General features: G+C 42.7%; 2 protein-coding genes, 1 long non-coding RNA gene and 1 other non-coding gene across 27 annotated transcripts in view; all 4 read right to left on the bottom strand.

The window, feature by feature from the left end:
- Nucleotides 1–5,182, bottom strand: part of EP400 (E1A binding protein p400) — a 51,609-nt gene extending 46,427 nt beyond the window's left edge. For all 13 annotated transcript variants that reach the window (XM_064522052.1, XM_064522053.1, XM_064522055.1 and 10 more), the window contains exons 1-2: nucleotides 5,015–5,182; nucleotides 1,800–3,153 (exon numbers count right to left, since the gene is read on the bottom strand). In XM_064522052.1, the coding sequence (XP_064378122.1) occupies nucleotides 1,800–3,122 (1,323 nt within the window). In that variant the 5' untranslated portion in view covers nucleotides 3,123–3,153; nucleotides 5,015–5,182. The remainder of the gene's footprint in view (nucleotides 1–1,799; nucleotides 3,154–5,014) is intronic.
- A 438-nt stretch (nucleotides 5,183–5,620) lies between these two features.
- Nucleotides 5,621–14,888, bottom strand: LOC112980463 (uncharacterized). 10 transcript variants are annotated; one of them, XR_010392048.1, is made up of 8 exons: nucleotides 14,488–14,760; nucleotides 13,596–13,708; nucleotides 11,630–11,747; nucleotides 11,308–11,444; nucleotides 8,753–8,948; nucleotides 6,933–7,038; nucleotides 6,165–6,367; nucleotides 5,621–5,859 (listed from the first exon to the last, which is right to left on the bottom strand). It is a non-coding gene; the product is annotated as an uncharacterized LOC112980463 (long non-coding RNA). The 10 variants fall into 10 exon arrangements; XR_010392046.1 differs by lacking the exons at nucleotides 11,308–11,444; nucleotides 11,630–11,747; nucleotides 14,488–14,760 and adding exons at nucleotides 14,204–14,311; nucleotides 14,822–14,867; XR_010392045.1 differs by lacking the exons at nucleotides 11,308–11,444; nucleotides 11,630–11,747; nucleotides 14,488–14,760 and adding exons at nucleotides 14,204–14,311; nucleotides 14,775–14,793.
- LOC112980470 (small nucleolar RNA SNORA49) lies at nucleotides 9,418–9,555 on the bottom strand. Its single transcript, XR_003258442.1, has one exon. It is a non-coding gene; the product is annotated as a small nucleolar RNA SNORA49 (small nucleolar RNA).
- Nucleotides 14,889–15,268: 380 nt separating the features above from the next.
- On the bottom strand, nucleotides 15,269–24,400 carry PUS1 (pseudouridine synthase 1). Of its 3 annotated transcripts, none has more exons than XM_064522051.1 (6): nucleotides 24,309–24,400; nucleotides 23,404–23,628; nucleotides 21,750–21,887; nucleotides 20,744–20,846; nucleotides 19,812–20,509; nucleotides 15,269–17,374 (listed from the first exon to the last, which is right to left on the bottom strand). In XM_064522051.1, exons 2-6 carry the CDS (start codon nucleotides 23,617–23,619, stop codon nucleotides 17,324–17,326), a joined length of 1,206 nt encoding a protein of 401 aa, XP_064378121.1. In that variant the 5' UTR covers nucleotides 23,620–23,628; nucleotides 24,309–24,400; the 3' UTR covers nucleotides 15,269–17,323. The 3 variants fall into 3 exon arrangements, with proteins under 3 accessions (XP_064378121.1, XP_064378120.1, XP_025951100.1); XM_064522050.1 differs by lacking the exon at nucleotides 24,309–24,400 and adding an exon at nucleotides 24,107–24,302; XM_026095315.2 differs by lacking the exon at nucleotides 24,309–24,400 and adding an exon at nucleotides 23,882–23,999.
- Between the last annotated feature and the right edge of the window lie 1,072 nt (nucleotides 24,401–25,472).

Raw genomic sequence — 25,472 nt, 5'->3', positions numbered from 1 at the left:
AGTTTGAACTTAAGAGAGCCCCAACATTTATTCAAGCAATGAGCACAGCCACCATTCGCTCTCTCCCATTAATTCCCAAAGTGAGCAATCTTTCCAGGCAAGGGATGAAGTGCATTGCTTTAGCAGAAAGTGATAAAGAGGGGGGAGGGGGAAATAAAAGAGAAGACGACAAAAAAATACAAAGAAATAACATACTCAAAAGATGTCTTAATCTTTCAAAAGGATTCAGCATTTGAAAACACTCACACAACTTGTTGTTGCAGTCTGCAATATTTTCCAGCAGTTAAACTGACAAGCAACTTTCACGAACAAGATGATCCATCACAGGAAATTGTGAAGTACAGCAAATTCAAAACCCAGAAGACTGAGGGGCAGAGTCTCAACTGATGTAAACTGTAGTAGTACCACTGATTTCAATGAACCTATACAATTTACATCCACTAAAGATTTCAAAATTTGCATACTACAGTTAAAAATACCTGTTTCTCAGCTGTCAAACATGTAAACCAACAAAAACACCTAAACAATTTGACAAAATACAAGTCAAGTGAAAAAAATATTGGATAGCCATTGTCAACAAATTGTAACAGGCTAGTTTTTAAGTTCCTAGACATACAAATAAATGATTCCTTTAAAATTATCAATAACTATCATATACAGAATATATATTCCTCATCAAGAACTTCAGACCACAAAACAATGAACAAGTTAAACTCCAGCTGTTACACAGTTAATATTTCCTGCAAATTCCAACTGAAGATGTGACCACTAATGACTTACACCTAAGAGTCAACAATTTTCACTGAAGACACTGATTTATAATAGGTATTTCAAAGCAACAGGAGTTTCTTTACAGAACTTTTTTTTTTCCAAACCAGCAACTGTATACCCACACATATTTTCACAAATTTTAAAAGGTATTTATGAGTGCCAAGTGGTGCTAATTCATCAGTTATATCAGCACTGTTGCAACCACTTACCATACAACTGGCACACTCTGCGCAAGAGAGGCGCTGTTCCAGCACCCAAAAGGTGCTGCAGGTCAAGACTAACACGAATGGGTACAAACATGAAGGAAAAGCTGCACGGCACCTGTTTGCAGCAAGTTTATTTCAAGTCATTTGCCATTAATAAACAGTGAATTAAAGTAATTTAGTTATTTTAAATCTTTGTGTAAATAACAGAAGTTAACTTTTTAAAGTCCAGGCTATAAATGCTTTTTCTTTTTTTAGTTAATCATTCAGGCTTCAATATATGCACAAAGTTCTGAGACAACCTAAATAAACTGATGCCTTACTGTGGATCCATATACATTATGATTCACATAATCAGTGAGAATAATTAACTAGAATTCACAAGAGACAAAGGTCTCTTATGAGACTTTTGTTTGTTTGTTTGTTTGTGTATGCCTAGTAAGTGAAATTTAATTTATGATACATTATCATTCCGATAGCTTAAAACAGCTTCCACAGCAATGCCAAACTCGTTTTTGTTTTGTCTTACCTATTTCACATACGGGACTTGCATACTAAACTAAGACAACAAAAGCTCCTTGCACCTCTCTGAAGTGCTTTGCCTTTAAATACATACATCTGATTGCATGCTCAAACCAACCTGTAAGATCACACTGCCTAGCAAAACTGCATTCCCTCAAAGCATCCATTTTAAAAAAAATTGCAATACTTCCTTAAGTTTAAATGATTTTTCAGATAGTCTCATACTGTCTAGTACTTCAGGATCTAGATGCAACAACTTCCTCTACTACTTTATTCCAAAATATTAACCAACAGATTTCTTACCTCATCATTGATAACCTCGGATTGTTCCTCCTCTTCCTCCTCCTCCAGATCCAAGTCATTTTGCCTAAGGTATGCTTGCAGTGGAACACAATGTTTCTTCTTAAAAGCTAAAAAGTCCATCATATTCCCTTGAAGATGTTGCAGGAAAAACAGTTCAATCAAACATTCCTTAAAAGTTTCCTTAAGCATTTCCATTTGCTTATGGTGATGATCTAAACACTGTTTTCTCATTTGAGCAGTCTCTTGGTTGGCAGGAGGAATCTCCTCCAACTTTTTGGGTTGTTTTTTCACTGCTGTATTAACTGTAGGAGCAAGAGGAAGATTTGACAGCCCCTGTGGTACCGTGGCCCGAGAAGGACTTGTAGGAGGAGGTGGTGATGTCATTCCAAACGCACTAGGTCCTCCAACTCCTGCTATTAATCCACCAGAAGTCCTGTCATAGCCAATGGGTCTACTCAGCTGCTGCCCTTGAAGCACTTGCTGCTGCTGTTGCATAAGCTGTCCTTGGATAATATTGCTGATTTGCGGTGGCAAGCTGGTAGTCGTAATATGACCTGGGCTAGTCAAAGATTGCATGTTTGCTCCACTAGCTACAGGACTTTGAGGACCCAGATGATGAATGGTGCCACCAGACTGTGAGTGAGGTTGTGAAAGTCTGCGTTCTCTTACCGTAGCAGGTGTCCCAGAAGATGGAAGCTGTACTTGTGCTGCAGCCCCTTGAGCAATCTGTGCAATTCCTGGTCCTTCCTGATACACGAAGTGTCCGCCATTGGAAGGACTCAAGCTGATCTGTCTCACGAGTACGCTAGCATCTACAAATCCTCTGGTGGGGCTCTGGCTGCACATTCCCAGGCCAGCGCCTGGAGTACCTGCCCGAACATTTGGTAACGTTTGCACTGGCACAGGGCTCGGCTGTGTGGGGCTTTGAGACTGAACTTGTTGAGGCAGCGGTGATGTAACTTGAATGTACGATGGGGATCCATGCTCAAACCGCCTCTGCTGAGGACTAAACTGAAAACTTGGTGATGTTGGATTTGGAATTGGCAAAGGGGTAAGTGTTATCTGCTGGTTTCCTGAAGCTACTGGTCCAACATTTTGTAGCGTGATGTTCACATTCTGCCCAGCTACTGGGCTTCTGCTCATTATAAACTGCTGTATTTGGTAACTGGGGGACTGCGGTGCAGATGGGCTTGCCGAAGGTGCGAAAGAAGCTGCAGGGGACTGGGGTAAATTTGTCTGTTGCTCTTCTCCCTCACTGCCAGTGAAGGATCTGGACCTCTGGAGCTGCCGCTGAGCATTCTGAGGACCGTTACCATGGTGCATTATCGCTGTTCTAGAGTTTTTACAGTATATTCTAAAAAATGTACAAAAACAGAAATTTAGGGAAGATAAATACATTTCTGTAAGTAAGAGAAACTATTAGAAAGAATACCTTCTAGCAGGAACTCAGCTATTCTGTCTTTGCAGTTACTTAAAAGTTTTACGTTTTCAGTCAAGTTTTCTGAAATCCTCAGCGCCACAAAAATTTACTTAAATCTCTCATATGTTTCTCTAGCTAACAAAATGCTATTGAATAGTTTACAAATGATACATTCATCTTAAGTAGTCAGACTGACTTTAAATAATTAAAAAATACTTTTTCCCTTTCTATGGAATTTCAAGAATGAAAAGTCTCCACTATCAAAAATATCTACTCCTTTTGTGTTCATTACTCCCAATGTTTCAGCGTTTTAGCATTTAATACTATATTCTCCAAAACAGAACAGTTGTAAAAATGTAAAGTAGGTTTCATCAATAATAATGAAAAATATTATGAGAAGCGGACACAGACTACTCAACTTTATTATTCTAACTATTGAAAAAAATATAAATGTGTCATGAAAGATCTCCTTTCCAAACAACCTGGAAGTCTGAAAAACTATTGTACCTGATATTTACTTCTGCATTCTCTTTCCTTCAGAACACCAACACTTTAAAAAGAAAAAAATCAATCCAAATCTGCATTTTATTTAAAACCCTATTTATTGAGCCAAGCTATCCAGAGATTAGAAAGCACTCTGGTTTTGAGGTTCAGTCATTTACAAAAAAAAAAAAAAAAAAAAGTCCATTAACATGCACTGACCAGTAGACACAGCGCTAGGTATCATGTAGCAGTGAAAGAAAAATGAAAACTGATTTTTCTCAGAAGTTCTCTCATATTTTGAAAATAACTTTCATTGTCAGTGTTTCAGGCCAAACGCAGACACACACGCTGCCTGCTGTCCTTGCTTCTAACTACATTACCTCCCAACCCCTAGTTACAAGTGGCCGGAGGCAGCGTCTATCAACACCGCAGCACTAGCGGAAAGGTACGTGTGCAGCAATCGCATGTCCTGCTACTCTGCCGCTCCACCGAGTGAGACGCAACACGAATCCGCTCCCCTGTCCCGGGCTGCCTGCGGCAGCCTGCCCAAGCCCTGGGGACGGGGATGTTCCTTCCCCGGCCCGCAGGAAACGGTCCCCTTCCCGGGAAGGTGGGACGGGCGCGGCGCTGCCACACGCGCTGTCTAACGGGAGCCCGCCGGAGAGGAGCGGGGCTGCCGGCGGGCGCGGGACGGAGCCGAGCACACCCCGCGCAGGTCGCGCCTCTCCCGGCCCTCAGAGCTCAAACCGGCGCGGGGGGAGGGAGAGAAATCCGCCCCTTACGGGCGCCTTTCCCGAAGGATTTAACACCGCTGCAACACTTAGCGGTGCGGTGACTTTTCCGTGATACCGACATCAGATAATTAACATCCAAATGATGTCACCTATCGCATTAGCGAGGTCTTACTATTTTAATTGCCCGCACCTCGGCAACGTTTATGGGCCGGGCGAAAACGCGCAGCTACACGGTGCCGGATAGCGAGGCGCCGGCGGCTCCTTTTGTGTGCGGAGCCCAAGTGTGCAGAGGCGCCCGCCGCCGCTCGGCGGCCCCTGACGCCCACCCCCAGCGCGGGGCGCCCCGCCGGGGCGCAGCGGCAGGGGCCCGGCGCCGCCGCGGGCCCGGCCCAGCCCAGCCGCGGGGCACGGCGCCGCGCGGAAGGCCCGCTCCGCCGCAGCCTCCCCCGCCGCCACGACCGGCGCCGCCGGCCCGGCCTCAGGCTCGAGGCCTGCGGGGGGGGGGGGGGAGGCTGGGCGGAGCGGGGCCCGGCGCGGCCGCCCCCCGCCGCCCCCCGAGCCCGGCGGGCCCCACTTACCGCGGGCGCCGGGGCCAGACTTTCCATTCGCTCCTCACAGGAAGCGGGGGCGGGGGGCGGCCGGAGCGGCAGCCGCTACCAGCGCCGGCAGGAGACAAACCGCGCCTCCTGCGCCTCGCTCCAGCGCCAGCCGCCCGCCGCGCCTGCGCGGCCCCCCGCGCGCGCTCTGCGCATGCGCCGCCCACCGCGCCTGCGCGCCGCGCCGGTCGCCGAGCCCGGGGCGATGGCGGCGGGGCCGGTGCTGCGGGGCCGGGCCGGGGGCAGAGGCAGAGGCAGAGGCAGAGGCAGGACCCGGCGCCCCTCGCCACTGCTCCCGTTCAGCGGATAAAATAGTGGCGGTTTCCTTCCAGCGTCAGCCTAACCCTCCGCAGAGAAGCGTCGGTTCTGCTCCCGGGGGGGCGGACGCGGCTGCCCTGGAGCACGGGCAAGGGAAGCCGCGGGCCCGCGGGAGGGAGAAAGGCCGCCAGGGGAAACACCGGGGGTCTCGTCAACGCGGCCTTTCTCCGACTACAGCAAGGCCTTCCCAAGCACGGGGGGAGCCAGCAGTTTTTCTGATTTTAGCAGTAGTCAAAATACCACTTCCACCTGCTAAAGAATGACATTCACTTTTCATTTACATAACAGAAAGCAGTTTTTATTTCACCGTTTTTAACATCAGCTAATGAAGAGTCCGCCAGCACCGGCACGTGGGTTGTACTTGAGCTTCATTTTTCAGAGGCTGACATACACCTGCAGACTGCTGTCAGGACGACTGTGACAATGATTTCCTTTAGATCATCGCTCCTGAAGCGGTCACTTCAGCCAGATCATCAGGGCTTCGCTCCTGGAACTTTTTGTGATTAAATCTAAAATTATATGAATACTGGTTACTAGTTGAGAGTACAGAGTATTCATATGTCTAAGATAAAACTGAAAAGAAGTGACAGTTTACAAAGAAGACAAAAATTCTATGAAGCAAAATTAATTATATTTAAATAATGCAGCATCTGGGGATATACTGTTTTCTAAAGAGTAAAGGGCTTAGTGAAAGACTATTCTCCCATCATTTTCATTTATTTTCATTAAATTTAAAAGTGAGCAATGATATTTACTGAAGATTTAAGAAATTTATTTTCAATAGCAGAACATGAAGAAAAAAGTAAAAAGTTACCTGACATAAGCTAAGTCATCAGAAGCATCCTGTCTGCACAGCTGTCATCAGACTGATGGTTGCTACAGCTGATGCTGTCGGATGCTTCTGCTCGAAAAAACTGACAGCATTACGGGCTCTCCAGCTCTGCTGGAATGGCAGGTACTACAGACATGTGCTGTAATATAGCTGGAGCCAGTGTACTTCCTGAAGCCTGCAAGTTCCTTAAAAATAAACTGTATTTTTAACATTACAAGTGTTTTAAAGTGAAATAATCACAAAAGAGGGTGTGAAGTTTTAACAAAGGCACAAACTGAGGGAGATAGGTACATTGAACAAGTATAATTACACTAGTACCATAAATTGCATCTGTTCCGGTCTGTATATGGACTGCCTTTTCAGCATCATAAAATCCAACCTGGGCTGAAGCCCAAAATCCCGTATCTTTAAGGAGCTTGTCTATGATTATTCTTTGAATAGTATTTATACATCCTTGAACAATAAGACTAATTTTTAAGTTACATGTAGGTCCATCACCAATGACCTCAGCTCAGATAAAACCAAATACTCCTGTTACGCAAAGACCCAGTTCTCTCTCTTTGCTGAGAGCGGCCTACACGCAGTCTCAGTGAAGTTAAACGGGCACCGTGAGTGCACACGAATCTATGCTTACAGATTCATTTACGGGACTCATTAAACTTAGAGGAACACATCTCTGCATACAATTTCAGGAATGAATTGAATTCATCTGCCATATTGGTAATCATAGTCTGTATTTTTGATTCTCACCTGTGTTTCTACCTGTAGTTGACACTGGATTTGCTCCATTTTTTTGTTCCTCAGCTTGCAGCTGCTGCTCCTGTAGCTGTAAGTGTATTTGTTCTTCAGTCAATGCCTATGACAATAGAAGTGTGTGGGGGAGAATCGCATCAATAAATTTGCTTTTATTAGTTTTAATTCTTCATAGTAACAGTAATTTTTGCACTATTAAATCCTGTGAAGATTAATCCTGAAATTAATTCTTAATTGTCTATAATTGCGGCAGAAAATTCTGACTTGACAAAAAATTATTATATATCACGGCTGCCTGCTTCCGACATTGCTAAAATAATAACAGTAATAATAATGAGAGATGAACACAGAAACGTAAGGGAACAGATCTGGAATTAATCCAGAAAGACAATTAATTGCCGATAGCTTTGATGCACTGGCAAAGGGGATCAAGCACTTAAGACCCATATTGAACAGTTTTCCAAAACCTTGTATTTTTTCCTGACTCCCAGTCTTACTAATTATTTTTACATGCAGAAGGCAACTTATATGGAAGAGATCTTACAGAATGGCATAAACCTGGAAAAAAAGAATGGACCTTTTCCTTCCCTGTCATTGGCTCTGTACGGATGGAAACAACCTCAGAAAGACAGCAGCTTCTTACAGTTGTCCGCACAACTCTGGAAATAAACACTACAAAACTACAAGATGCTTAAATTTCTGGCTCTGATCTAGTAAGGCACTTGTTTTTTATGCATCTTTAAAGAACTGCTCATATTCTTACTATTATAGTACCCAAGTTTAAAAGTCTATTGGACAATCACCTCCGTGAGCAGCCACTTCTTGAAATAAATATTAATGCCTTTCTACAATGGCATCTCTTCTACAGAATTACCACTTACAAACTTATAAAACAAACTCATTAAATACTGATCCCTATAAAACACTGAAACTTCTGAAACTCAACTGTTTCACGTCTAATGTTTTTCACGTACCACAGTGAAGACCTACACCTACACTAGTTTAGAATCTGTCAGATTGTTTTCATGGGAAACTTTGTATTCTTTTTCAGTTTTATAGAAAGAAGGTTCTTTTTCCTCCTCAGATTTCATGCTTGTTTTCCAAGCACTAGGGTCATTTATTTGCAAAATGCATGATAAACAGTATCTTCTATATAGAATTGGATTTTTTTTAAAAAAAATCATTAAAATAGCAGGATGTTTGCTAACAGACACCACCCATGCACAGCTTGAATGAAGTCCGAAATCTCTTTGATTTCACTTTCTAGTTGAAAACAACTTCTAATGAGCAGATACCTGACCACTGGCGTAGAATGAGCAAAAGCTCCCCCTCTGCTCTCAGCACGCCCTTCCAGGAAGGGCAGCAGTCATTTGAGAGGAGCTTTCAAACACATCTTAGAACTACATGAACATGCTCACAAACATCGTCACTAGTTGATTCAAAATCCAGTGACAGATCATCAGTAAAGACATTTATCTTTTATCAAGAGCAGGAAACACCCACAGATATTAATGTTCTTTTTGATAGTCCTGACTCAGAAATCCAGATGGCTTACAAGATGAAACGTGGGAGGGAAAGATGGAAATAGAAGATACACTAAGGGAAAGGCCAAGGTTTTCATTTTCCCTTTACTTTGAGGGGAAGAATTTTTTGCATATCAAAGATTTGATCCTACCTTTAAAGGAAAAAATCTTACAGAAACAAATGACAAACTAAGAGGACAACTTCAGCCAAAGATCCTGCAGTTTCTCCTAGAAACATCTTCCCTCTATTTTTAATTTTAAAATAATTATACTATTTCTCAGTGCAAAAGTCACCTGCATATGTGGATATCTCTGTCTCTCACAGTCTTATCACACCATTCTTTAGCTTTTGCATCTATCAGCAGATCTAAATCAGTGTCATAGAACACAACAGTATCTGCATTCACATGGCGGACACCTGTGGAAGGAGTGTGGAAGAAAGAATAGCACAGAAGAATCGCTTGTCTTGGCTGAATGTTTTTATCAATTCCTAAAATAGAGAGACAAACAACTTAATTACAACATAAATCTCCAAACAAACTTTTTTAAAAGAATAAGAAGATCAGAAAAAACGCTTTCTTATGACCTTCCCAATCTCTATTAAGCTTGCCTACATTTTAAGGTATCTGAGAGCCCCCATTGTACATAACTCAAAATTAATTTATGCACCATTAAAATCATTTATGTACCATCTACGGTGCAGTTGACCAGACTCAAAACTACAAATCTACAACAACAACATTGTGTCCTATGACTGGGCACACCTGATTGGGTTATTACATTCTGTTCATGCTTCATCATTTTTCTTTTCTATTGACTAAATTGAATCTTTTCTAGTGCTGATGTGAGTTGCCTTAAGGCAAAGTATTTCAGTTAGGTTTTATACTGCATCTGACAGAAAGCGTAACAATGAAATCTGAACTCAAACAAACAAAAAAGGATAACTTAACCATATTGTTCATGTTTGCTCAAAGTGTAGGCCCCAAAGGATATTGAGAATCTTACTGGGGAGGGAAATGAGCATACTTTCAATTTATCCTCAGGCAATGCCAGGGCACTATACAGAAATAAAAGCCCCTGGAGTAAGGCTGAGGAAGTGCCAACACAAACACAATTACAGTTAAAGTACTAACAGTGTAACTGTCTACAGACAGAGAAAACAAAAGCAATTAGTCAAAAATGCTATTGTGAAATAAAAAAAATTGTATTTCAAGCATAAATTACTCAAATACCTTGGACGCCACATCAAATAGCAATATAACTGACATTTTGTACATAGCTATTCCCATGCTACAGCTATATATGTATTTTGCTTAAATAACAAAAGAGCTTATGGCTTTCTCTCAAGGCAAACTGCCTAGTAACAATATCCTTTAGGGCAATCTGTTGCTGTTTTAACGTCAGAATGAGTTCTTGCAGCGGATCCTTTAGGTCCTCTGAAGCACTTGAAGAAAGAAGGCAAAACCAGATTGACTCCATTTGTTAATCCTGGCAGAATAACGCTGAGAGATTTTTCTTTCACTAATCCAAGATCAAATTCTCAACAAGTCTCTGCTGTACAGAGGTGATCTGGAACAACGAAACTCATTCCCAAAATAGGTATTTTGTCCAGCCATTCCTTTACTTGTCTTTTTTATTCTATGATAGCCTTTAAAACCAGAATTCTTTTCTGAATATGTTCAGAAAAGCTAAAAAGAAAAAAAAAAGGCTGAAGCAAAAAGCAGGGGAGCAGGCAAAAGAAAGTTGAAAATAAGGATAACTTAATTAAGGTGCGAGTCCTATGAATGACTATGAAAGGAGAAGTGAGTAACATAAGAGCTGAAGAATAGAATAATGTATCTGTGATACAAAGACAGATGTTAGGTTTGATATTTTAAAGAAAAATAAATCTGCTTTCCTATTCTATGCCTGCTGGTAAAAAAAATATAATGGGACTTTCAAACTACCATTGGAGAGTCCACTAGAACAGATGGATGAGAGACCTGTAGACTGCAATATTCTGCATGTTTTAACAAATTAAAAAGTGCCATCTATTTCAGCAAACAGATATGTACACACAAATCTTGTAAACTATACGTTGCTTGTGATCATGTATATACCCTATCATACAAAAGGTTAGTATTGTACTTGAGTTGGACCCCCGAGAGTAGATACTGATTTAGATATAGTGCTCAAGTCATCCACTGTCATATTAGTAAATTCATTTGTCCAGGAAAGCAGTAGGACAAAAAACATATTTTAATGAAGGAAAGCGATTTAATTTCACATGATATTACAATATGAGGACACTCTGTATTTCTCAACTAGCCACTCTATTTCAAATGGAAACCATGTGAGACAACGTGAAACATATACTGTCAATATTATGGCATCGGTTTTAATGCTTGAGTAAACACCACTTTATATCATCAAGTTCACTGGAAATATAAACAAAGGACATTTAGAAAAGTGAAGCAAAATATAAACTAGGATATTCATCTCCTAAATAATTTAAGAACTAAGTTTAGACAAAAACTATGGAACAATCACAGCTGTATAAATTATAAATACAGAATACTGTTTTTGATCCTATATTTTTCAAATACTGTTTGTTTATACTTCTTTTCACCTTCTAAAACAATTAGATATAATTAAACATAGAAAGAAGAAATTATTGAATGCAATTACCACTTAGTGTAGAACATGATTAGTCTGCAGAGCACTATGATTATACCATGTTCTTTAATCTTCAGGCTTGCCCATGACTCATTTAAAAATAACCTACCAGTAATCAAGCTCTCTTACTGTAATTGAAGTGCTTCCTAATTTTAACAATGACCGAACAATTAAAAGCTTCTGAAGAGAGATACCTGGGCTGAGTCAGGATGTCTTTATACACAGACTTCTGCTGATTAAAAAGAGTACATGCCAGCACATGCTCATAGTTCCTTTTTAACTGCTTCTCAACATGAATTTTGGACCATCGCAAGGTAGAGGACTGCGCTATCTAACAGAATACAAAATAAAAATTTCCTAATTGTATTTCCCCAAAGGAAGAGATACTACTATTAAAAGACTACCTTCAACAGATAGGTACTCTCTGCAGTCTTATTTTATATATATATATATTTATATATATACACACAATACCACTCTGTGGTAGTGATCTTCCTTCCCTTCTGCAGGAGCTACCTTCATAAAATCCAAGCAAGATTTGGAAATCCCTGGAATCAGGAAAGGTGCAATGGCCCACAGAGCTTTTAAGGCAGTAGGCAGAAGGCACTACTCCATCAAGAGTAAGTGATGATGACTGTGAGCAATAAAGACAATAATTAGAATAAGATTTATCTCATAAGTTATATCACAGCAAGAAAAATAAAAAACAGATAAACACTGAAGTTATTTCAGAAAATAACTGATGGACAAAAGCAAGAAGAAAATTTTTAATGAATGCTCCAGACCTCTGGAGATTGAATATTTCATCCTAGTGCTTCTCTATCAGATTATTACCATTTTACCTCTCATCTAAAATTAGTTACTTCCATTGTATTTCCATGAATGCCTCAGTCTTTTAATAACAGCTTGCAGGAGGCAATAAATACATTAAAGTTGCTGCATTTAGTCTATTTCTGCAAAATAAAAACACAAAAGTCCTACAGCCTTTTTGCTGGATTTCAGAGAAAAGATTATTAAATGGTTCTTCCTCTTCTGGGATTAAAAAAAAGACTATCTTGCACTTTATCCCAGCGCAGCTCTTCAAAGCTTTCGACATTCCAAAAGGGAAGAGAGCACTCAGTTTCTCTCTCTGGTTGTGATGTTTGAGAACATTACATAGAATATCCTTAACAGAAACTGTTTTTTCTAAGAGGAAATACTTCTTCTATAAAACACAGTAAATCAAGTCTCCTAGCCATCCACAAACATCTGGCAATAAAAAGCCATCTTTCCTTATACTTTTTAAAAATTATTCCTTGGAAGAGTTTGGACAAAATTATGTGATAAGCCTGTTTCAGAATACCTATATTATACTTCTCATCATAAGTTATCAATAGTATTCATATTCAGTGGATAAATCCTAAACTCTAAGATTCACACATGTCAATCTTTAGGTAAACTCTATCCAGAAGTATCAAAATGACTATGTATGTGATCACAGAAGCTGCCAAATCTGTGAATTAACATCCTAATATTTGCTTTCAAAAGCACATAGGGTTATAGTTGCAAGAATGAAAGGAAAGTCATGGAACTAAAAGAATGAAAATGCCCAGAGCTATGGCAATTTAGTTCATTAACTTTTTTCTGCTCTGCTCAGGTCACAAGGCAAATCATGTAATAACTTTTTCTTATATGGCTCAAATCCAAAAACACGAGCAAGAACTGAAAAACTGCAAGCACACCAAAGATACATTGCCATACAGGACTCCATCAAGGGAAGAAAGAGAAAAGTAACCAGAAACGATGCATCATCCCAAAGGGAGGGCTAAAAGACATATGCTGACAAACCCCCCAAAATTCCCTGTAACTGTGGAAGTTGGAAAAAAAAAATCAAAGGAAAAAGACCAGGAAGAAACGTATCCTGCAAATAAATTAAGTGAAGCCTTCAAGTCTAAAAACAAAGGCATGGATGGATTCTAAACTACAAAATACACACCAAGCTTCCTGTTGCTTCTTCTAGATTATACATGAATTTCTCATCAAAAAAAATGATGAATTCAACACATTTGTTTAATTAAATTCTGCAAATACTAAGATGAGGTACACATCACTGGAGCAAAGATGCAAGTCTCCTATACAGAGATTAAACATTGGTCAAATATAACTGTACACAGGGTCATCATGCCAGTAAATAAATACACACTGCTAGTGAAAACATCGACAGGTCATCAAAGCAGGTTTTATTGGTAAATATCAAACACTCATGAAATGAAGAAATATCTCATTAAAGCAATTATCTTTGATTACAAAGCTAAACACTTATATTTGGCAGTATCTACTTTACCATAAATCGTTAATATATGTATTAGACATATCAGTGTTATTTTCAAATTTGTGCCATTGTTTTAAGAAAATAATTATCAAACTTCTGAAGCCATCAAGTGTGTTTTCATAGCTACTGTCTTTAAAAAAATTCTTTTTATTGCAATACAGTAAACCTTACTCGTTAAAGTGGCCCCACTGGCGTCATCTCTATAGCTGGCCGTGACACAGCCGACAGCGACATTCGCTTGTAGAATTCCCAGTCTTCATCAGGGACCCAAAAGCACCCGACACCTAAAGTGTGAACAGCATTTTAAATTCTCAATTTTACTATTATAATTGATTTCCTCACATCAGCGGTATATAAATTCACATTATCAATAATCGTTCTAATGCTACAATTATTGAAGGACGTAAGGTCACACTCTAAAAGTTCATGAAGAAAAATCAAGTAAAAGAGAATACAAATAAATAGGATATTATCACCTGTAAAAAATTAGATGACTTATATTACATGCTTATGAAAACTAATCATGACATTGAAAAACATTCATTTAAAAATAAAATGCTCCTGCAATACCAAATCTAAAAGCAAAATAGGTACCATAACAATATATAACATAAAGTTATTTGAGAAAAAGCTGAAATAGAAAAATGAAAACCTCTTTTACGCTGCACAAGAGATGTTTATGCTCTACAGTGCTCAAGGTAACCGGATACTAGTGCTGGTGAGCCCGTCAGTGTCAGTCCCTGCCCGAAATAGTATTTCGGGACTAAAATAAGACTAACCTAATAAAACAGCCCATTATCGATAAAACGGTGCACTGCTCTGTCGGTCACACAGCTCTGCCCATGCTTGCCTCCGATTTCACGGATTCCCACGTTGTCTCTGTCTCGCTAAGAAAACGCGTGGTTTTTAGGGCCGCAGAGGGAGGACTTGGCTCTACGCAGAGGCCACCCCGAGGGGGAGCGACCCGCCCCCGCCAGCGGCCCGAGGCCCTGCCGCCAACGGCCCGAGGGCCGCCCCCGCCCCCGGGGGATTCTCCCGGTTACTGCGTGCAACGCGCTCGTACCTTCCGGGCGACACGGGCACCGGCCCAGCAGGGAGGAGGCTCCGGCTCACGCACGGAGCGACGCGAGCGGACACGGGCAGCGCGCTCCCCTCAGGGACGGCCCGGCCCGCCGCTAGGAGACACCGCGCCCCCCCGCACGGGCGCGCCTCGGCCGCCGGACTGCGCCTGCTGCCGGCTCCCCGCTCGCGCAGCGCCCCGCGGATCCCGAGCGGCCGCGGCGCGATACCCCCCTCCCTCGGGGCGGCCGCCACCTCGCGAGCCCCGCCCCGGCGCGCGCCGGGCCATACCATTCCGGCTCCCCCCGGGGGGAGGGAGCCCCCCCCCCCCGTGATACCACTGCGGCTGCCGGCGGAGCGCGCACCCCGCGGTCGCACCTCCAACGGGATGGGCGGGGCCGCCGAGGACGGCGCATGCGCGCAGCGCACCGGCGCCGGGGCTGCGGGCTGGGGCTGAGCGGCTGGCGTCGAGGTGACAGAGGAACCCGCTTCCCTTGAAATTCAGCCTTTGGCCTCAAGCGGCTTGAAAGCCACAGTATAAGCACCGACAGAGCTTATTCTGCCCTTGCTTTATTTCAGAATGCCGGTGCTTTAAATTATATTATTTCTCCATCAAGCGCAGAACATTTTGGTTCATGCGGTATTCCAGAACATTCCGTTCTGGACTGTGTGCCACTTTTTAAATTCAGTTCCTGAGCCATAAAGCCATTTAACTGCCCTGAAATCAGACCTGAAACACCAAGTTAGTAATTCCCACAAAACAAAACAGTACACATACTAAAAAGTAAGAAATATCCATTTTGTTTATTTTGCTTTCTCCAAAGGTTATAGACAGCAATTCCCATTGATTTCAACAGAGATGCAGGTGTCAGTTTGGGGGGCTTTATTAAGAGCAAACAAAGGTATTTCTCCTAGAATGACAGAGACTGAAAGACAGAGCTTTGGAGAGAAGACTGAGGTCTGGATCAATGGTACAAACTGGCAAGGGATGGAAATAAAAGTTCGTGTAGAGTCCCTCTCCGGCACACCAAGAGGTATCTCTTACAGTCTCACCCTGATAAATGCAGAGCAAGGCCTTCAAGATAAAAATGTAAACTTTAAGTAAAACCCAGAAGAAACAAACAAGCAAATCCTTTTTAAAGGACAGGCTGCTCTGGCAAAAACAATTTCTAGAAGGAGCTGTAAAACCAGAGGCCTTGGGCAGAAATCACTGAATAAAGGAACAAAGAGTCAACAGCTCCAAAAATGAGCTACAACATTCAGTATGGACCACAGGGTTTGGTTCACTTCCTTAGGCACAGAATGCTGACCTGTGTCCTGAGCTGGCAGGACAACTGTGCTTGTTTGAATATCTAAGTGAAAAGAAAGACCATTGCCTTCCTACCCTAGGAATTTGTCACAGAAGGTGAGCTTTTACATTATGAAGCAAGTCTCCATACAAACCCAGCAGGGCATGTTTATCAAGCAAGATACTAAAGCCCCAAAAACTTGGAGAGACTTAGTCCACTCTCACCCCTTTCCAAAGCGTTCTATGGTTAGGGAGGGCAGAAGGGCTGCTAACGTTACTCATCTCTTCTCCTACCACCTCCTCAGAGAGTCATAACCACGAACCAGAACTCAAGCCACAGTTGAGGAAAGGAGAGCAAGAACTCCAAAGTGTGCAGATCCTGAAAAAAGCAGAAAACAAAAACTGATTCCCAGAGGAACACAGTCCTTAGACATGTGCTCCCCATATCATTGCACAAATTCCTCTATTTTGAGCAGCTTCACGGGAAGCAAAAAATCACAGAGTGAATGCAAATTTGATTAAAGCCCAGAGAAAATACAAACCATCCCTTTCACAAGTTAAGTTGATTCAACCCAAAAATCTAGCAGATGGCTAGCTAGTTTCCACTAAAACCAGAAATATAAACTAGCAGCAGCACATTTAGTGATCCACCATAGGCAACACATAATTTTCACAGCTGCACACTTTGGTTTGCCATCCTAACAGTTAATTTAGTTTCCTCCTCAAATCTCAACTAAAGCTCTATGAAACAATTCCTCAGGCAGGAGAAGTCCAATTACATTTGTAGCTGTGGATCTATGTTCTTGGGTCTGCCCAAGTATAAGGGCAATACTGGGATGACATCATCTTCCAAATAAAACGTCTGGTCTTAAAAATACATGGTTCAGTCCACTTTCCAAAATTAAGAGCTCACTGAGTAAGGAATCTTAATTCTTTTTAGACTTGCAAAGCCTTAGAAAACATAGAAAATTTGATTCTATGGCAATAGAATTCAGAACAGTCGACATGATAATGAATTGCTAACCCATGCATATTATTCCACAAGAAAGTCACAGAGGACATGGAAACATAAAATAAGAACTTAATAGTGTTTAGAGATCAGGTGAAGAAAACTTTAAAACCCTTAAAAGTTCATGGAGTCCCAACTGCTTAATACTAATCAAAAAAAGAAAAATGTATATTAAAATGTTTTGCCCATCTGTATGTAGAGATTATACATATTTAAAATACTATTTTCCAGGTAAACATGTAATAAAAACATTATTCAAATAGCAATTAAGATTTCTTGCATTACAAGATTATTTTCGAAAGCATCTTTCTAGTTACGTTATTTTCAAGTATTCCAGTCAGGTGAATCAGTCAGTGGTATAAACAGTTTTTTCCGCTTTTTCTTCTGCATTTTTCCCCACCCAGTTTCTCCTGGGCACGTGATTCCTGTTCTGCATGCATGCAAACCTCTGCTTTACTGAATTCTTGGATTTAGAAAGGCCACTTTTTTCTAGGCAAAGCAAATTGCAAGAGGTAAGGGTTCCAGATCCAGCCGCTTACTGGCTTACTCAGAATCATCATCACAACCATCACTGCCTTCAAAATCACTGCTGTTCTGTAAAGCGAAAGGGAAAATGGTTTGTAAGTACTTCATTTATTTCTAGTGATTGAGCTAAAATCAAACACAATGACTTTAAACTTCTCCAAAAGCATAAGGAAACGAGGAAAGATCCTAACTTCTTGGCCATCTATTGTAATAAACTTGTGTGATGATAAATTAAGTTTCTTGTGGCAGATGGATTGTGCACTGGATTACACTCACCAGCAGAAGTCTCTTTTCAATTATGTTTACAACTGCATGATTACAACCTGCAGTATGTGGGAAACTTCAAAGTGGATAACAGCATGAAATGCTGATGTTCAAAATAAATGCAGGTGAGACAGACTTGTAGGTGCTTTTTTTCATTAAAGTCACTCAAAAGCTACATTTGTTACATTATCTAAAACTGGATTTGAGAATTTTGCTCACCTGCTGCAAACAATCATGCAGGACTTGCATCCAAAATGTATTAGAGATCACAAATACATTGTTTAAAAATAAAGTCAGTTTTACAGAACACTACTACAAAAATACTATAAATATTAGCAAGCTACAAAGGAACTGGTCTGAAGTCTGAGTTCTTAACTGGGAGCTACTCTTTCAGGAGTAAGTCAATATGATGGGATAAATTTGGGGGATTTATGTTAACTTTTTAAGGACAGTATTTTGACTGATGAGATTGGGATCAAGGGATCGATAAAGGTTAACATCACAATATGACTGTAGTTATTCCTTTTCTCCAACCACCACTTGTTGTAAACGAAGAAAAAAAAATACTCCAAAGCCCATGAACTTAATATTGACAGTTTAACATCCTACTACAAAACAAATTCCAAGAGACTCGTAGATAGTTGCCTTCATAACAGCGAGCATAGCTCGAAGTGAAAACAGCCTGCAAAATCTCAAAGGAGTCTGTTATATTATCCCTTATTTATCCTTCCCCAGACAGCCTGTGGTAATTATGACTCCAAAACTGTATTTGCTGGAGTTTATCTAGAGCAAGCAGACCTGTCTCCTGCTAGCAATACCTCAGTGATTTTGAACATGTCAGCAGTAAGCCCTGTCAACATTATCATCAAGACACCTGAGCCAGGTAAGCACTGTCTGTACCACATGATCGCTTTGGGTCCCATTTCACCAGACTAATGTGGCATTTGTTGTAAGCGTTTTACCTTGTTATGAGTGTTCTCATACAGCATAACACTGCAGAATAACAATTACCAGAAGTACAAAAATAACCCTGAGAAATTTCTAGTATCTTGCTTGTGCTATTCAACCAAGGCTGTAAATTTTATTTTACATGTTGAAACTGTCTCATACTAAAACAAAAAAATAGCAGAGACAGATAAGATTTAATCTAACCTACTTTGGAGCAAGACCATACTCTAAATAAAATAAACCTAATTTTAAAGACTCCATTAAACTAAAAAAAAAAGTCATTTTTTCTTCTGAGTTGTACTTCACTGAAGTTCTAGCCCTGCCTGTCAATTTGTTCTTCAAGGATTTGCCAGCTCTCTAACCAAGAAAATTTTAATTAGACACAGAACTGTTAAGTATCTTTGAGTCATCGAGTCCAATACCTGCCTCAGGCATGGCTTCCTCGAAGTTACATCGGGTTGATCAGGGATTTGTTCAGTCAAGGACTATTGTATTTTAACTGTCACTCCAGTGGTTGTCAATTAAAAAAATACATATTTTGTGAGTTTGACTCAAGATCCATTGCATCGTTTCCAACTTCTAGCATGCCTCAAACATCTTTCCTCTCTTTTCTTGTAAGCCTACTCTACATTAAACAGATTTACTAGAAAAATAATTCTTTAACTTAAACTTAAAAGTTTCTTTTGGTTAAACGTGTATTCCATGCTTCTGTTTATAGTACATTACAGCTGACAGCAGTTCTTGTTGTCAGAAATCAGATCCCCCAACATCCCATTTTACTTGCTAGCAGTTTTTCTGATGACTGATTTTGAGCTCATAGTAGATGTACTTTAAAAAAGCAGGTCCTAAATTTTCCCCCTTATTCCAAACCTTATTTAGGTGAACAGGGCATTAGACAAAATTAGAATTAGCCCACAGAGAATTCACATGGCCAGCAGGTATTAAAAGGGTCACTGTCAACCTGAAAACTAGTCTCCATTAAACAGATTCACAATAGCAAAAGCTAGTTATGTGTCCATGATTTCTGTTGTCAATTTGTGATTGTGCAAGCAAATCAGCCTCTGTTTCAGAACATTCCTTCCTCCTCCCTCAACTGCCCCATTCAAAATGCTGCAAAAATAACACTTTGTATAGCTGTTTCCACTGTCATCGAGTGCACAGAGACTGAAAAGATAAAACACATTTCAGGTTCCAGATGACTGTCATCTTCCATGGAAAACAAAAATGTTACTAAGGGAAGAACCACTTTAAGTTGACAGCTTCCCTTTGAAAAGCTAATAGCTTTAATCATTACCTTTGAATTTTTCTTGTTAGCTTGCATCCCAGCTGCAGAAGAGGTGAAGTCATGAATGGGAAGGGTGGTCAGCCAGTTCATCATGGATTTCTCCTCCATTTCTGTGTTGATAATAGTAGGATAGATATACTGCTCTTTGAAAACAGCAATCTTCTCCTCTTCCTCTCTCCACTCCAGTGGCTCATGCAGCCCATCATTTCCAAAACGTCTGTTGTATTTTTCAAAGTGTACTCTTTCCAAGACCAGCCCAAGTCCTGGAGCTTTAGGGACATCTACTTTCTCCTCTCCCCAGCTGCGCTCTATGATAGACTCAGAAGCATAGCCTTTCACAACAGCTATCACTAGCCCAATCATCTTCCTTATTTGGTGCATCATGAAACTCTGACCTTTCACTTTGATCACTGCAAATTCTATGTTTTCCCTCACAAATGGCTCTCCACAGTACATTTCCATTATGTATCGCTTGGCACTGGGGTCCTTGGGTCCCTTCTGAGACGTAAAGTTGTGGAAGTTGTGTGTTCCTTTGTAACAAGCAAGCAGTTTGTTGACTTTTTCAAGGGTCTCTTTGTTCAGCCGATAAGCCTCCGCTTGCACATCATGGTCTTTATGGGCAAAGGCAAATGTTGGCAGCATGTAAGAGTAGGTTCTGGCATCACATTTGTTCTTGGAGTTGAATCCCCCAGTGACTCTCTTCAGCCCTTATTTTAAAAGTAACATCATTAAGTTTTTGAATCAGTAGGTTACAACCTGAATGTGACTTTATTTTCTAAATAAAATACAATAAAAATGTAAGATTTATTTTATAGGACACTGATTTTAAAATAACAGAGACATATGGATTCAAGTTAAAGTAATAATGGTAGGGGAGTGACCTTCTGCAGGAGAGAGTTCCTTTTTGAAAACATTTTCTCTGCCTGTTCCGGTATCCTTACCCAGAATTCTGATGTGAGAAGGAAGATGGTTATTGATCTTTTCTAAGATGTCATCTATTAGCCTGACCTTTAGCGACACAATCTGTCCAGCTGCAGATACACCCTATAAAAACCACAGAACACACACAGAGGTAATTATGTACTTTGGAAGCTCTGGGGCAGTACCTGCAGAACTGAAATAGCTGAAGAATGAGTTTAATCCCTTTTTCTCACTACTCTTTTCAGGCTGAAGTGAGGCAAAGACAAGACCACAGGCAGAAATGCAAGTCAGATTACTCCTGAAAGACCTCAACTTCACTTTTGCATGGTGTTTCCCCACCCCATATTTGAAACTAAGTTGACAAAGAAGAAGGGGTTTGCCTAAGTCACAGAGAAGCCACTAGCAAAGCCATGAACAGGCTCTTTTCTCAGTTCTGCATTTCAACCACAAAAACACATCCACTACCTTGCAGATGAGCTGTATGATTTAATCTGCTGGTGCTGTATAGTCATACAGCACCTTAGCAATCTTAGACAACAAAATATTTCACTTCCTTCCATGACATCTCACTGTACTTAAGCATAAACTGAAAAGATACTACTTCTTTATACATAAGATCAGCCATGAACTTCATTTCAGGGCTAGAACCCCACTGTGGCAGGCTTAAGAACGACCGAGATGCAGCTTTAAACTCCCAAGCTCAACACCAACCAGGCAGCACCAACAATGAGGAGCAGCAGCAGGCTGGGAGGCTGAAACAGATGAATGTGATAGAAATGCAAACGGACATATTCAAAACATCAAACACCAGCTTTACAAACACTATCCAATCAATGCCCTACACTTTCTAGATCGTTATTTGTACTTAACTTTAATAGTGGATAAAGGAAAAAGTTTCAAATAACATCCATTCTGAATAATATTTACTATTAGATTGCACTCTAGACAACACTTTACCAGTCAATCACAATAACGCTGGCTAGGGTACACCACATTTTATGAGAGCACAGGCCCCAACCAGCATACCTTATCTGTTCGAGCACATCGCTGAAAAGACATTTTCTTCATATTTTCCCCATGGTTTTCTGGGATGCAGCCTGACTGAACAAGGGCAGATACTAAGTCATCTTCAATTGTCTTGAACTGCGAAGATCCCACATTTCTCTAAAAGAAGAGGAAAGATATAGTAAAAATAAGAAATAGAACAAATAATAATTAGGTAACCCTCCTAAAGATCACCAATGAACAATATTACGTTGTTACGATATTCTTTAATGTCATCCTTTCACAACCCTAAAAGCACTGCCATTGTCTAACAAAACTAACTATGCTTTACCAGAGATTGTTAATAAAACACCTACATTCTCATTTAACTTTTACTACTATTGCAAGTAAAAGGGCATTTCTAATTTTACTGTGGAATACTTCTGCAATGCAATTTTTTTGATGATTCACTTACCTTTGTGCATGAAACAACACCAATGAGATACCGTTCCACTGTACAGCCTGGAACAGTAACCACTGCTGCTCCAAACCTAGCACCTGCAAATTCTGCTTCTACAAATTTGATTTAATTCTTTTGTTCAATTAGCCTGAGCTCTTGTATGAGTCAGACTACAGCATTCTCCAGCATCTTCTGCACTAAACTTGCAGATGAACCATAACAGAAATGTACAACTGCACTTCCCTGCAATGCTGCCAAGCACACACCCTCCAGCACTCACAATTCAATTAAAAGTGCACTAAAGCTGATACGCACTTACACAGATGTAGCCACAAGCATAAGGTTTACTGCAGTTGAACAAATCTACTTAGTTGCATAAATAGGAAAGGCTTATCCCCTGCCTGTGTTCAATCATTATCAATTATCCCATGGAGCTTTTAAAGCATGCCTCCAGTATGTGCATGGAGCTTGCAGTATGCTGAGCGGAGCAGCAGATGGAGCAGTATCATCCTTTTGCTGCTGTGTGCCACAAGACGGGTCACTGCGCCAGCTGGTCTAGCGCGGGGGCACTGGTAATATGCCGGTATTGTCAGTGCAACATCCCTTTTCCTCCACATGCAAAGATAACAGTGTTGCATCAATTTTCCTGTTTCTAAGCTGCTGTAAGCCACCACATTACAGAGCATCAAAAAAACACAATTTACAATGTCTTCAAGTACAAACTTAAACATCAAGAGAAGGCAACATAGATTTGTTTCATTAAAATATGTAGCTCAGTTCTCCAGACTCTGGATGTTTTGCCTAATGCCAAGAGACAACCTGAGGCCTAACCTGAAGAAAACTCAGCCCAACAGCTCTGAAATATAAAGCTCCAACCAGAAACTGGAGAACTGGTCCAAAGGGGATCATGAAACAGCACTTCAACATTTGACAGAACTGCAGAGCCAGTTCTTTCAGTCTCCTTCAGAGCCCTGTCAACAGCACAGGTTTTCTAAAAGACTTGCTGTTGATGCTCTAACATGAATGCAGATCCACTAGAATCAAACATCAGAAATGTATGACTGACCTTTTTTATTCAAGCTACTGCTAAGCCATTTGAATCCAGGCTTGGACTGTACCTGCCCCAGCTTTTTGAAGCTGCAGCTGCTTCCCTACTCAATCATTCTGACAACAGCTGTAGACCTACCTGACAGACTCTAAGAAAAGAAGGCTGCATTGTTTTACTAAACCACATACTTGCATCCCATGGTAGCCTTTCCCTGAATATGCCATCAACAGCACAATCTTCCTTTTGGGTGATTTTTTGTTCTGATCCTCCACATCCTCCTCCTCCACATCTCTCTTCAGCCTTTTGGGTTGGTGCCCATTTTCTTCTAGCTTTTCAGGCTCCTCACTGCTGCTGGTCAGTCTCTTTGGCTGGCTGGCAACCGCTGCCCTCAACTCTTCAGCCATGGTAAGAACCTGCAAGGGGCAGAAGAGCAGATGGGACTCAGCAAGAGATCAAAAAATGAAGTGACAGCTCTGTGCCCAAGAAAAGCAGGACACAAACGTAAGGACACCGCCAGGGTTGTTCCACAGGCTAGTGGCAGAAAAGGCACACACCCCCTCATCTCTGCTTGGTCACACCTCCCTCCCGAGGTTACCACCATTCACTGAGGAAAACCACGGCCTGCACAACCGCACACGCGTCAGAGCCCACAGCTAACTGCCTCACCGGCGCCTCGACGGGCTCGCTGGCGCGATCTAAACCGTTAAGCGTGAGAGAACTTATAAACAGCAGAAGTTTGCCGTGAGGCAGGAGAGCACAGGGGCACCGCAGGCGGGGAGGTGACGCCCGCTCCCGGCCGCCAACGGCACGTCCTCCGCGGCCGGCGAGGCCCGGCCCCGCCGCGGTTCCCGCCGCGAGCGCCGCGCGGAGCCGCCTCCCGCGGGTACGTACGTGACGCGGCCGCGGCGGGGGCCGGCCGCACGCCGCTCCCCCCGGGAGGCACAAGCCGCGGCTCGCCGCCCTCAAGCCGCAGCGGAGCAGCAGCAGCATGGCCGCCCCCGCGCGGGCGGGCGCGCGCACCCCCTCCCCCCTGCCGCCCAACGGCCGCGCGAACGGCCGCGCAGGGGCGCGCGCTGCAGCCGCCGCCACTTACGCGGGCGCTGCGGAACGGCGGGACCACGTGGGCGCGGCGCGCGGCTACGGCAGCCGCGCAGGGACGCAGCGCGGCGCTGGCGCGGCCGAGGGGGCGGGGCGGGGCGGGGCGGGGCGGGGCGGGGCGCGCGCACGGGCGGGTACCGCCCCCCCCCGCTCGCCTCGCCGCGCTCCGGCCCCGCGGGCTGGAAGCGAGCGGGCGGGGCGCTGCCTCCCTCGGGCCGGCGCCCAGCGATCCTTCTGCTCGCACTACGGCACCTTCCACCTCTCTGCGTTGATGCACCTAGCGGGAAGGCCCAGCGCAGCGGGCGCCCGTGCCGGGCAGCAGCGGGTACCTCCCGCCAAGCCCAGCGCACCCAGAAGTTGCTCTGTCGTGCTACGAACTTCCGCGGTTTACGGGACCGGCTGCCGACGAGCGCGCCGGCTCCGCGCGCGGCTGGGGGTTAGCCCGGGAGAGCCGCTTTGTTCGTCCCGCTGGAAAATGGAAGGGTGGGCAATTCCAGGCAGGCCGGATTATCAACCGCAGACTTGTTATTCCTGCTAATAAGGGGAAGAAATGCAGCACGTCGCTTTCTGAACTGATACATCCGAGTTATTTCAGGGGCGGCATGGGACAGGGGAAGATTTATCACACTTTCCCAGCTGTACTTTGTTTAGAGAAGTGATAAAAGATTGCCTGTCATATGGGAGCGCTGCTGCCAATGGAAACAGGAATATAAATTTCAGTATTGCTTAGACCAGGGTGTCTCAATCTTTTTTGCCTCATTTCCTTAGGAAATGAAGCTTATGCAGCTGCACTGCCTATCTGTCCACCACCATCTCTCCCTCTTCCTTCCCTGCAGCGATTTCTGAATTTGGCCCATTTCAGGTAAATGTGATAGAGGGACAGAGGTCTCAGCAGACAGGAAAATCAGTGGCTGGACAGAAGAAAGACTTACAGGGACGTCCCCACGAGGGACGAGGCAGTGGTGTCTCAGCCTCTTATCCACTCAAGTAGTAGCCAAGGAGCCTCCAACCAGTCAGCACAGGCTTGGCTCTCACCCCATCATACCACACGCTGCCTCTTTCTCAAGCTAAAAAATCAGGCAGGTGGGAACGCTTCGGCCTCTGGTGCAGCACGTGGGCCTCCTTCTCCACTCCCTGGTGGATGGACCTCTGTGAGCTG

Source organism: Dromaius novaehollandiae, chromosome 17, assembly GCF_036370855.1.
Source record: "Dromaius novaehollandiae isolate bDroNov1 chromosome 17, bDroNov1.hap1, whole genome shotgun sequence".
NCBI lineage: Eukaryota > Metazoa > Chordata > Aves > Casuariiformes > Dromaiidae > Dromaius > Dromaius novaehollandiae.
The sequence above is the reverse complement of the archived record's forward strand: the minus strand, read 5'-3'. Positions and strand labels throughout refer to the sequence as shown.

Bases quoted from the DNA above. Each gene is read 5' to 3' on its own strand.
- PUS1 (XM_064522050.1), bottom strand. From the start codon at position 24,205: ATGCTGCTGCTGCTCCGCTGCGGCTTGAGGGCGGCGAGCCGCGGCTTG. The intron at 23,629-24,106 runs GTACGTACCCGC...TGCCCCTTGCAG, and splicing joins CCCCGCCGCGGCCGCGTCAC to GTTCTTACCATGGCTGAAGA. The intron at 21,888-23,403 runs GTATGTGGTTTA...CTCTTCTTTTAG, and splicing joins AAGGCTACCATGGGATGCAA to AGAAATGTGGGATCTTCGCA.